The sequence below is a fragment of the Vanessa cardui genome, chromosome 12 (genome assembly GCF_905220365.1).
Source record: "Vanessa cardui chromosome 12, ilVanCard2.1, whole genome shotgun sequence".
Taxonomy (NCBI): Eukaryota; Metazoa; Arthropoda; class Insecta; order Lepidoptera; family Nymphalidae; genus Vanessa; species Vanessa cardui.
The window spans coordinates 6,904,054-6,916,751 of NC_061134.1; the positions used below are offsets into that span (position 1 = coordinate 6,904,054).

At 31.0% G+C, this 12,698-nt stretch overlaps 2 protein-coding genes across 3 annotated transcripts; one reads left to right on the top strand and one right to left on the bottom strand.

Annotated features, from left to right (window-relative positions):
* The first annotated feature begins 1,746 nt into the window (after window positions 1-1,746).
* Window positions 1,747-7,915, top strand: LOC124534340. Of its 2 annotated transcripts, XM_047110114.1 has the most exons (13): window positions 1,747-1,942; window positions 2,324-2,513; window positions 2,590-2,900; window positions 2,974-3,102; window positions 3,177-3,331; window positions 3,401-3,642; window positions 3,729-3,878; window positions 3,981-4,127; window positions 4,202-4,422; window positions 4,753-4,918; window positions 5,035-5,199; window positions 5,621-5,777; window positions 6,415-7,915. In XM_047110114.1, exons 2-13 carry the CDS (start codon window positions 2,363-2,365, stop codon window positions 6,416-6,418), a joined length of 1,998 nt encoding a protein of 665 aa, XP_046966070.1. In that variant the 5' UTR covers window positions 1,747-1,942; window positions 2,324-2,362; the 3' UTR covers window positions 6,419-7,915. The 2 variants fall into 2 exon arrangements, with proteins under 2 accessions (XP_046966070.1, XP_046966071.1); XM_047110115.1 differs by lacking the exon at window positions 6,415-7,915 and having other exon boundaries at window positions 5,621-5,781.
* LOC124534341 (uncharacterized protein F21D5.5) lies at window positions 7,907-12,362 on the bottom strand. Its single transcript, XM_047110116.1, has 6 exons — window positions 11,833-12,362; window positions 11,079-11,773; window positions 10,501-10,770; window positions 10,124-10,273; window positions 9,499-9,704; window positions 7,907-8,081 (listed from the first exon to the last, which is right to left on the bottom strand). Exons 1-6 carry the CDS (start codon window positions 11,963-11,965, stop codon window positions 7,958-7,960), a joined length of 1,578 nt encoding a protein of 525 aa, XP_046966072.1. The 5' UTR covers window positions 11,966-12,362; the 3' UTR covers window positions 7,907-7,957.
* Between the last annotated feature and the right edge of the window lie 336 nt (window positions 12,363-12,698).

Below are 12,698 nucleotides of genomic sequence, written 5' to 3' on the forward strand. Positions count from 1 at the left end.
GCTACAGGACGCCATGATGAGCTAACTCAGGGCTGTTACTAAGAATATTATTCCTTTTACTGGTACTCAAAGACTTAAATAGCATGACCTAGGTAGGTAGAAATACTTGAAAGTATTGAAAACTTTCGCAGATTTAGGTAAACAATAAGCGCTCCCACGCAATTTTTGGACCCACAGCACTTTTTTTTTTATTTAGGCAATCGAGTAAAGACGCAGTACAAAAATATATATTTTAAACCAGACTAATCACCTATAATTGGAGTATTTTTAAATAAACATTTGTAAGAATAAAATTTTATTAAAATGAAAAAGAATTAAAAATAACACGACCAGCGATAAAAATAAAATCGTACTTTAGTGCACTTTTATTTTCATTGTATTGCAAGTTCTTACACATCAAAATAACTGCTTACGTTTTACAATTTCGAGATGACGAGGCAAAGGTTTGAATTCAAATTGGTTAGTTTAGAATGATAAGTCTTTTCAAATAAAATCTCACCGAATTCATGATTTTCCTTTGTAATTGAAATTCGAAAAAGGAACCAAAATAATATTACAGGATACGATCATCAAATTCTTTTTGCTACTGAACTTGTGAAAACATGTTACGAATAAAAAAAATAATGGTAACACCATCATTTCATATATCTTATCTCCTACGTTGATAATATTAAATGCAAATTAATATTAATATCGAAAATGTGAACAGGATTCTAAGATCCCCAGAATTTTTCCGCGAATTTGAGTCGACTGTTGAGTCAAAGGATAATTAGATTAGCGTACTAAGGTCTGATTACGTGTTCTTACAATCATTTAGACTGCCTACAAAGATTTAAGTTCTAGAATGTTGAGATTCTGAATCACCTATATGAATATACCAAATATTAAATGATATGATTATATATGTTATAGAAGTTATATTATCTTTGAGCTTCAACATTTAATAAGAAGCCAATAAAATCCCGCGTACGTTAAGCACGCAGTCTTCAATTATAAGGATAGGTGTGAAAAATATAGTAAATACAACATCTAACATGTTCATGAAATCAATATTTAAATAATAGGCCGGTTTAAACATATCTTTGTCCTAGTCGATGACTTCGTCAATGTTAAATTTAATTACGATCGGTTCAGTGATTTAGACTTGGTAACAATAAATCAAGATGTTACTTTCGTCTTTATAGAATTAATTCAGTTTAAATTCGATATGAATGTTATTAAGATATCTAAGTTAAAATAAAAGTATACAGACACATCCATAACTGAAAGCTAGCGCGCATTCACAGATCGTTGACATAAATCGTACAATTAGATTCCATGGAAATAAAAACGCAAAACATAGGAACATATATTTAAACAAGGCTCAATTTTCTTTGATTTTGAAAACTTTCATCTAATAAAATTGTTTAACCATAAAAAAATAGAGTCAGGTCTGCCAACAAAAATCTTTATTCGGTTTTCTAATCAAATCCGTATCTACAGAAATGAGCGTGTGCAATATAAACTATTCGTGCTCATCAGCACAAGCTTTAGATTTTTTTGAATAAACAAACCATCTGCTAACTCGAAGTTAACAATGAGAAATAATGTACTCTTAAGAATGAATGATATATATAATCAACAATAATATATAGAAATAAGCATTAATTTGAAAAAGGTTTCGAAAAGAAAATGTCTTTCACCAAATTTCCTCGTAAATGGTCACCCCAGCGGTATTTGGTATCGATCGGCGGCTAAACAAAAGAGACGTAGATATCACTTCGCCCTCCTCGTGTTTGTCGCATAAAAATGGGAAAGCAACTAAATACACTGTAGTTCGCTATTTTGAATTTCCTTTAGTGACCAAACTAAATAAAAATTATCTGGTGTTAATACAAAATGTAGGGTTGGCGAAAGAGTCAACTGACAACTATAATCATCGTGTAAAATAACAGTGATCAAGGTAAGGCAAACGTTATGAAATAATGCCGTATATTTAAACAACACTTGAGGATTTTTATTAAAACATTAATATGCAGTGCTACAGGAATAAAGCTTATATATTTAAAAATGTTAAATATAAGAAGTAATATATTGCATTGCATAATATATGTGATACATTTGTTAAAATTGGCCATGGAACTCATTAATGCCTTGGCTTTACTAAGTCAATTAAACGGAAGTAAAACGAAGGTCATATCAATCCTAAATTTACCGAAGCCTTTTTAATTGTTACACATATACTGGAATAAACAAATAATGTTCAATTTTATCATACAAATTAAACGAGATTTGAAAAATATATTACGTATTCATTATATTTAAATTATGTATATTGTTGTAGGTTCTCAAAATGCCAAGAGAATAAAATAATAGTGTCAAAATGAGCAAGCTAAGCGTGTTAGGCGGTGGCGAAGCTTGTGGGGCGAGATGGACTCTGGGGGCGCTTCTCTTAGCGCCGCTCGCTGCCGCCAACTCGAGCTACTGTGCTGTGCCTGCTATCTTACTATTGGGCAGTTTTACTGTTTTAGCAAGTAAGACAATGTTCCATTCAGCCGATAATGATACGATTTAAAATAAACTATACATTACACAATCTTATATTTTCAGCGTTTACTTGCCGCGATCTAAAAAAATTAGCAGAACTGTTGCCTCCTTCAAAAACAGCTAGAGGTCGAAGAGAAAGAAATCTACGTTCTTTTGGTGATTTCATGGCTATGTGGATGTGTTTTCTCTCTCATCTGGTAGCTGTTGCTGTTTGCGCCCGGATTCTTAGTGCTACAGCGGATCATGTAACTGGCGGAAGGACAAGAAGATGGTTGTTCGGATATGAAACAAGATCCTTGGGAGAACCATGGCCCGATGTATTGGGAGTTACTGTTGTTATGGTCGTATGTGCGATGTTTATGTGTGGCCTAGAGGTACTACTGAAAGACAACTTATTATTTTTATATGTCTTTTATAGTGATATTTTTATCGTATGTTTTTTTTTAGGAAAGTATGATGTTCACTTTTATGCTATTGATTGTCCTTTATATATTTAGCCAATGCTTTGCTATATTTGGATTGATAAACTTGGACATAACAAACATCAAAATACCAATCCCGATAACTGTTTATGAGGTAATTTTTTTAAATAGTTAATTAGTATATTTTATTGATTATAAGGTTAAAAAACATAACAATTTTCATTTCAGCTATTTGCTGCGGGAGCGCCGATTTCGTATGCCTTTTGTGTCGTATCACCGCCAAAAGAGAATGAGACATTGAAAAAGAAATTAATAGTAATGGTTATTGTACCAACAATCGTGCTGAGCAGCTTATGTTTTCTCTACACTAATATGCTTAAAGGGTAACATTATTTAAAAAGCAATGTTTCCCAAAGAGATCGAACTATTTCTTATATATGATATATTTTTAGAACTAGTATTGACGCCGCTCTACCCGTCACCACGTTACTGGAAGCGAGAGCAGCAGCTTGGATTTGTCCTGTATTGGCTGCTATAACCGTCGCCGGAGTTTGCTTAGCGTTAACAGAGCTTTGTCCAATACTTTTCTCCGTGCTAGTTGCGCTAGCGTCGCCAGAGTGGAAGGTATTAACAAGATCAATGACCTATGAAAGCACCACTACTGGGAGCCCGGTATTGGCTGTTTTTACTGCAGGTTATTGACGCTTCTTCACATTATAAACATTATAAATGCAACAGATTCGGTTAAGATTAATCTTAAGTATTGTTTTCTATTTTTAGGCAGTCTCGCAGCGATTCTCGCATTTGCTTGTCCCTTGTCACATATGATAACACTAATGAACGCTAGTCATTTACTGAGTGTTTCTATACAAGCATTCCATTTTATTGTTATGCAATGTGTTCCTACGACTGAGCAAATGGAAGCTGGAGGTATGATAAATTACTAATCATGTAAATGAAAAAGCAACAAAAGATGTTTTTATATGTTCTGCTTCATTTACATCTGATATAATATTATATTGGTATTTTCAGACGTAGAGTACAAACGACTTGGTAATGAAAATCCGTTACGAGCGGCAAAGTCATCTGAGAAAAAAGCTAAGCGTGGCTTATGGTTCATACCATCGGCTATTCGCCATACTAAAACATTAGAAAGCATAAAATCAAAAGTAGGAAAAGGTATTTGACATTAGTGATAACTGATGTGTCCTTTTTATACAAAAAAAGGAAAATATATTTTTTTTTATTTCCAGAAACAGAAGATCGCGAATGTCTTCTCCTAGATGAATATTCAGGCTGTCCAACAGAAGAGACAGATCAAGCTACAAGTGGAAGTAGTGGAATAAGAGTTCTAACATTGGCGCAGGAAGAAGATATGGCATCGGATTTGGAAGCAAGTGATGGGGAAATGTCATCGGGTGACGATTCGACTGATATTGATGCGGTTGTCAAAGAATACAGAGATAGAATACAGGTAAAATAACAATAGACGAAGAATATAATCTTAACAGTATAATAGTGTAATAGAATTAATAATATTAAATGCATAAATAAATACAAATATGAATTAAAAATGGTAAGTGTATATCTATATCTTAACCGCGTGGAATAGTAGCAAGAGTGCTAGCAGCGTTTCTCAGTCGAATCACAGTTCGGCTCCTCTGGCCAAAAACAAACCAACTCTCCTGTTACCAGTGGAGGCAATAAGGCGAGGTCTAACACTTTTGGTGACTTTTGCACCTATACTACAAGAGCCTATTGTTTCTTAACAGTGGTTATAAAATATAACGATTCTTTTAATTAGGTGGTAACAGCAATTCCTGAAGCTAATCTACCCACTCCTCCGTGTATGCGTGGGGCACGCTGGTCGGCAGTTGGCGCTTTGATACAAGTTCTTGCAAACGCATTCATTGCTGTTGCATTCTGTGACGAAGCCATACGAGTACCTATGTTTTCTACTGGCATAATATGTAAGATTACCTATTATTACTTTAATAAGAACTATTAATATTTTAAATAATTAAAATGACGCTTTTAACTCACTCATACGTTAATAAAACCCTAATAATATATATATCGGTTTCAGTGTGGCTAAGCGGTACGCTTATAAGTACCTGGCAACCAGCTCACATTATTGGCATCAAGCGATTTCAGAAATTACAAGGGCCAATCACAATGACGTTATCTTTGCTGTTTCTTACTCCACTACTTCTTAGCTCTTGGCCTGCAATAATTCTCTTCGCTGGAGCTGGTTAGTACCAACTACTAAGTATTAAGGGGTCCAATACAAAAACCATAAATTAATTACTCTATATTTCTACTCAGTGAACCATAAACATAATGCTCCACATATCAGCAATCACTAAAATGTACATAATAAGTTATCAATTATAAATTATTTCAAAATTATATCTAAATTAACGATTAGATTTAATCTTACCTTTTAAGTACATTCATCGTCATCTTAAGCTTAATAAAACTTTATTGTTTTTCTAATTAGCTTTTTGATTGACACACACACACATTCAGTAATACAAATTCTACTTCATTTTGATATATGAATAAATACTAATAATATTTATTTAGTACTTATGAAGTATTAATTCATAATTTTTTGTAATAATAATATGAATAACGTACAGCTAATCTAAATAAGCTTAACGGTTTTCTAGGAGTTGTTATATACGCTCGCTGTGAACGTTGGTGCGGAGACCTTGCGGTGCAACAAGCAAGGAGTACCATTGAGAGGCGCAAGATAAGGCATGTTTCCACAGCTGTACCTCTCACTGGCACACGTCTCACCCACATAGACACCGTTTATATTGCCAGGTAACCTTATAATATTTTCACTTCTCTTCTTTTTCTTTTCTTTTTTTGATTGTTAGGTACAAAAATAAGTTCATAACGGCTTGCTTTAAAGGCGTATTAATAAAAAGTCAGGAGCAATAATAGTAGGTATGTACTTTACATTGTTTTAAAATAAAAATATTTATGTTACTTCATCCTTCAGTATACAGATCAAAAATTATTAATTAATTTATTAATTTGCTGAAATGCTTTATGAGTATACCTATGTTGTACAGAATATACTGTTTGAATCTTTTAAATTTTAGTATTATTTCACTTTTTTTTCGCTGGAAAAACGCTCTTACGCGTACTATCACATATTCCCCACGGCCTCAAGTGACGTGGGGGAAACGTGGGTCTCGCTACCGCTAAAGGCCTTAGAATAACCACTAAAAAACCAGCGGTATCCACTTCCTCTCTCAGGAGGGCATGTGTCACGTTAGCCACCGTTGTGGGCTAAACTATTTTTTTACTATATATATACTGATTATTACTCCATAGTCCTTATCTAATACAATGAGATTTGAACATAGACAATTCTAATCCTTTTTAATAATATAACCTTTTTTAATAATGACATTCCGTAAAATAAAAATGTATACCGCTTTTATTTTTACAGATGACAAGAAGATGACTCGGACACGAGTCTGGATAATCTAATAGATGAAGAAGACCCCGATGCTGAAATTGAATGACATGTACCGAAAACGATTATAATCGTCACTGAATAGAGAATTCTATTAAAACCATTCCAAAAACCGTTAACCAGTCCTGGTGTAAGATCCAATAGAAATGTATAAAGATGTTGTTAAAGAATATTTGCAAAAATAATATTGTCAATTTAAAGTAGCCTAATTTAGAATATTAACAACTTGTTAACATTCTAGCAGTGTAGGCTTATGAACAGAAAATGTAGAGATATAAATGTTCATTTTATATTCGAGTTTGCATAATAAATAATCATAACGCATGTACCTACTTCTAAAATACTTTAAAATTTTTAATACTAAATGTAAGTTTCCTAACATCATCGCAATTAGTCAAATCAATTATTTATATACACGCTCGATGTATCTTTTCTCAAATGTTGTAATGCATAAGATATATAAATCATCCGTCCATAACGTTGCATTATAATAAATACATAATTCAAATTACATATATGGTTAAGAAAAAAATTGATTAAAAAGAAACACGACAATCTAATTTGCAATAATAAGTAATTAATTTATTTAAATTTCATGTCATATGGTTACAAATATACCGACAAATAAGCAACAATTGTTGTGATTAATCGACAAATATAACACAAAAGAATGAAATTTTATTCAAATTACATTTAATAAAACAATATGTGACTCAATATATTATAGAGATCGCTATTCTAAATGATAGGTAACAATTAAATCAGGAGAGAAAATGTAAAACTTGAGTATTTGTTTACAAACGGAAGTTATATTTTATTTATCATATCTACAGGCCGCAACAACAATGTCATTATTAAATTAAATATAGAATATGAGGAAATAAATAATTTTAAGAAAAAATACAAACCATTGAAGCTTTGTCCTCGACACTATAAAACCCAACTCTAGCTTAACAATTTCATACTCATTGTACGAGTTGATAAATATATTTAAATCAAACATTGAAAATTAATCGCAATATGTAATGTGCTTTCATATAAGAAATATAAAAATATTTGTAGAGATAAGGACGTTTGTAAATAAAGACATATTTTTGCACTTGAGTTAAAAGCAAAATATGCTTTTAAATTAAAAAGGGATAGTGGCTTAAAGTCATAGACATAATAATTTGAAAAAATCAGTTGCCTTTTATAGTTTTTCATATTTTAACGATTCCATTTTTAAAGTATTTTATAGCAATGAGTAACGATTTATATCTATAATTAAATTTGTAAAATTATTTCTATATATGGGACAAAAAATGAATATTTTTATAGACTGTTCATTTTATCGTGAAATGGTTTAAATGCTGCTAAAATTATGACTATAGAGGGTTAACGGCTTTCGGCCTAATTAGGAGTAATAACTTCATAAATGTGCTGTAACTTGTCATTTGTCAGTTCAATTTGCAATAAAAAAATGTGCTAAATAATATCACAAGTTTTATTTGTCCATTTTAACAAATACAATAAATCTTCATTTCTCTAATAAATAATATCTGTACATATTTTCAGCTCTCTTGTTATCAAAACATGGATTGAATTTGACTTCAATTACTTCTAGAAATCCCTCATTCAAAGTAGGCTCAACAAATTTGTTTCTGAAAAAAAAAAAAGAAATATACTTAAAAAAGAGGTTTGGTTAAAGGAGGAAGTGGGACAATGAAATATTAAAGAACACAAAGACATATGAAATGTTTAAGAGAGAAAAAAGGTTTAAACATGATAAAAACATCATAAAACCTAACTTAGACTATATGATTCGAGGTAATGCTAAAAAGGTTAAGGGTATTATTTTACACTCATTAGTTAAGGGATAAATAACCACAGAAAATAGTGGACATCCACTACACACGTAGTAAACCTTTCTTTTCAATCAAATGGAAGTAAATAAATATTTTACTTTTTCCGTTAACTAAATTAACCAAATTTTTCCCATAAAAATATGGTCAGTCATATTTTTTAATATTAATAGAAACATAATTTTTTAAATATAAATTACTCTATTCAAAATATTTTGTTCAATATATTACTTTGACTACTTATTCTCCGAGGCTACCGCTTTATCAAATTTCATTACTTTACTCCAGCCAAATTCGATGTGGAATGTTTAATAACAAAGTTGCTTAGCAGCCAACGTCAGGCAGATGCTCAAAACATTTTTAGAAATATGTACAACAATTATTTTTGATGTTAATAAAAATTAAATTTGATGATTAATAATAAAATATTTAAGTTGGTTATAATTATAATACTTATGATCATCTGGAATAATATAGATCTCAAAAATAATACCTCCAATTTTAAAATGATATCAGAAATTACATCGTAGTTATATAATTCGCTTTATTAACTTTAGGTATCTATCGCCTCCCAAACGACAGGACTCATTAAGATTAATTTGAAACAGTGATTTTAGTGCTATATTTATTCTAGCCAAAACAAGATGTCTTTTTTTTAATCTATGTGTAATGAAACGTTGTGTGTAATGTTAACATTCTTAACCTGTTGTGGTTATACTACTATTATAATACTACTAAAAATATACACCACCAATTTCGAAGAGCCATTGCTATTATATACCTTCCTAAATCTGCCAATTGCTTAAAAAACACTCCAAATGTTACAAACCTGCGATTTCTTTACGTCAGTTTTAAAATATAGGGTTGTTAGTTTTGTAGTAATATTATAGTGGTAATTAAAAAATTTTAAACTTTTATTTTAAGCTAATTTTGATATAAATTATGTGTTGACCGGCTAAATAAAATTTTTGGATTCTGTATTAAATTAAATTTTTTGTGTTTAAACAGGAAATTGTGTTATAATGAACATAGTTGTAATTATAATTATTATTATTTTTTATTAAGAGTGTATCAACCCTAATTATGATGACACATGGTTTGTTTACTAAAATTCCAGATCGAATGTGGCTGGAGTATAGAAGATAACATTTTTTGTTCCTTTTTGATAATATTATTCTGGTTATATATAGAAATATGGATTCAAAAGAACACTTACTTATAAGTATGGAATACAATATCATTAACTGGCACATGCTTTATCTTCATGATCTCCCTGAACTTGTTATTATGTAATGCGTGAGCCTTTGTTGTCATCATCCTGGCACAACGGCACTGAATCTTCATGTTTTTGGCAAGGGATGTCCAGCGAGCCCTAGACTCTTTATCCGGATTAGTACTGTCAACAATGACACTTTTACCTTGCTGGAAATTGACAGTTCGATTCATAAAAATACATAAAAATCAATAATCCCATTATTAAATTTGACAAGATCACAGTCTGTTTAAACAGAATGAAACACTTTCATGAAAACTCTGTATTATATATATAAAAAAAGGTTCCGAAAACAATTTCTGTCACTAAGAAACTCAGTAATTGCTATTTGTGAATATCTTAATCTCAGAATTCATATCAATCAAGTTCGATTAAATTTATATTATTTAGCCTGGTAGGAAATTAACATATAATTAATCCATGCTTTTTTTAATTAATATGATTTTATTTCGAGATTTGCATAATATTATCAGAGGATAAAAAATAAATCATAACATTGACTCTTTTAAGTCAAATTCTATACATGTTATTATAAAATAAATATTTATTCTATTATGAAACAATATACCTGTAATAATTTAGTTGCTTCAGATGCACACTTTTGCCATGTACCCATGACATCACGACAAACAATTGCATATTTATTCCCAGATTTCTCCACAATTTCTTTTGCTAAGAAAGATTTGCCACTACCAGGAAAACCGACTAAAACAAGTAACTGGAAAAACCATAAAATATATGATCAATACCATAAAATAGATAATCATCCCATGTATTACTGCTCAGCCATACTCTTTATGATTAAAATATGAAACAAAACAATGATTTGGAATTTAATAAAAGCATAGTATGATAAGGCTAAAAGAATTAGTAGAATAAAAAACTTAGTAGAATTAGTAGAATAGAAGAAAAAACAAACATAAGTAAGTTATATTCTATCTTTACCTCTTTTTCTTTGCTTATTAAAGAGTCATTGAATGGCTCTGGTTTTAATTCCTTGGGGTTAAAGTCTGGCCTGATCATTGGAACATTTGCTATAGAATGACCGAGGAAAAACTGTTCTGGTGTATAAAATTTAAGTCCAAGATTTTCTGCTAACAGTATATCAGCCATAGAGTGATCTTTCTTTTTTCCTGGAGCCCAATTAACTGCTCTCCCTGCAGCATCTCCACAGAAAAAGCTGATATCCATGTTGATGGTGAGATTATCATTTTTCTATAAGTAATTAAGAATTATTATTTTATGAAATTCAAGAAATATTGGCCTATTACAACAACTAAATAGAAAATATTGTTTCTTATATAACATAATGTTTAGTTTAAATAATGCTATTGAAAGCTGGAAATAAGGAATGTTTATTATTTCTTATATGCCATGCCCCACTAGCTATGTATTTAGGCAGTAATGAGCCCTTACCATCATCATGCTATCTGTGGGGTATGTCAAATAAAAATATACCTCAATGAAAAGTATGATATAGAACAATATTTGTTTTTTTTTAAATCAACATGATAAAATCTAACCTGCTCAGCAAGTACTTTCCACATGCCCGGTGCGGGCTTTCTATAAAATCCCTTCCCAGTCGCCAAATAAACTTGAATTGGAACATTTAATTTTGCAACTATACCCTCAATTTTCTTCTTAAAGTCATCAACTTTAACTCTTCCACTTCCGATCGGAGATTGATTACTCAATATAACAATTTTGTAATCATCATTCAATTTTTCCGTTAACTTCTTCGATGCTTGAGGGAAAGCTATTTGCCAATCATTGGTATCAACGGGATGCACTTTGCCAGACTTTGTCTTAATCAATGTGCCATCCATATCAAAAGCAGCTATTTTTTGGCTAGACTTAACACCCTTAGTTGTATAAACATAAACTTCACCTCTATCAATTTCTTCCCAGATATCCTCCATGGCTTCTTTTATATTTGAGGATTGTTCGAGTTCTGATTGAGTTTTTGACTTCTTTCTTGGTGATATCTCATGCTTTTCGTCTTCTAACTTCCTTTTATTATTATTAACTACTTCAGTGTCAGGGGGTGGATCAAACTCAATTACGTGTATGTAGTTATTCAATAAAATTTCGATTTTACTGCCATGTTTCACTTTATACAATCCATTTCTTTGTAAAGCGAATCCATCTAAGCCGGAAGGATTAATACCAATTGGCTTAACTTCAACTTCGCACTCTTCACAATCGGCCCTTAAACTAACTATAATTAACGTAAGATTTTAAACATAAAATAACAAATTAATTTATATATTAGCTTACTTTGTTGACGAGAACACGACTGATCTTTTATTTTGGTGACTTTACTGCGACCTATGAAAGTTTCCACATTATGAGGTAAATTAATAGGCGCATGCGAATCTAATAAGCATCGTAAAAAACATTGGCGCAGCATAATGTATAATTGAAATTAAAAAAACTCTTATTAATTATTGAAAAAAGGAAGCATATTTTCTTGTTGATAGCAAATTAAATACAACAAAATATTATTTAATTTATATTTTGTGTAAAAGTTTATTTCAAAATTTGAAAAGTAAAGTGACATTGACATTAAGTTATAATGTCTTCGCTCCACAGCACACGTTGAGTCGTGCCCATGAATTCGGTCGACGTTGGATATTTACCATATCGGCGGATAGTTAATTTGACATTGGCACTGTCTACAAGGATAAATGCTCATTTCTACTTATTGCAGCCCCCACACAAATTTCAACAGAACTTGAAATTGAATAAGAGACCAAAATATAAAGACTGTTGAGGAGTGAAGATTAAAAAAGGCTACGAATACACCTACACCTTTTATATATAAAGGTGTGGACAATTGTAAGAAAACAATACAATCAAAACACGCATGTAATACGAACACGTATATGTTCATCTATTCCTTTGCACAGCTTTCACTACTACCATGTACAGCAGTTTTAACAATGGAATATCTTCCATTATATATTATAAGAATGAATCTGAATATCGAAGTATTTATTCTTAAAATATAGAGTAACTAATGAATTTATGCTGAAAGTAGAAACTACGTTTAAAAATTGATTTTTATTACGACATAAATTCCAAACTATTATTACTAAACGAAATGATTAATGAATGCCTGGTAATTGGCAGCTTACATCTAT

Excerpts from the sequence above, each read along its gene's own strand:
- LOC124534341 (XM_047110116.1), bottom strand. The coding sequence starts at position 11,965 with ATGCTGCGCCAATGTTTTTTACGATGCTTATTAGATTCGCATGCGCCT. Across the intron at positions 11,774-11,832 it reads GTCGTGTTCTCGTCAACAAA|TTAGTTTAAGGGCCGATTGT; the intron begins GTAAGCTAATAT and ends CGTTAATTATAG. Across the intron at positions 8,082-9,498 it reads ATTGTATTCCATACTTATAA|AAACAAATTTGTTGAGCCTA; the intron begins GTAAGTGTTCTT and ends TTTTTTTTTCAG.
- LOC124534340 (XM_047110114.1), top strand. The coding sequence starts at position 2,363 with ATGAGCAAGCTAAGCGTGTTAGGCGGTGGCGAAGCTTGTGGGGCGAGA. Across the intron at positions 3,103-3,176 it reads TCCCGATAACTGTTTATGAG|CTATTTGCTGCGGGAGCGCC; the intron begins GTAATTTTTTTA and ends TTTTCATTTCAG. Across the intron at positions 4,423-4,752 it reads AATACAGAGATAGAATACAG|GTGGTAACAGCAATTCCTGA; the intron begins GTAAAATAACAA and ends TCTTTTAATTAG.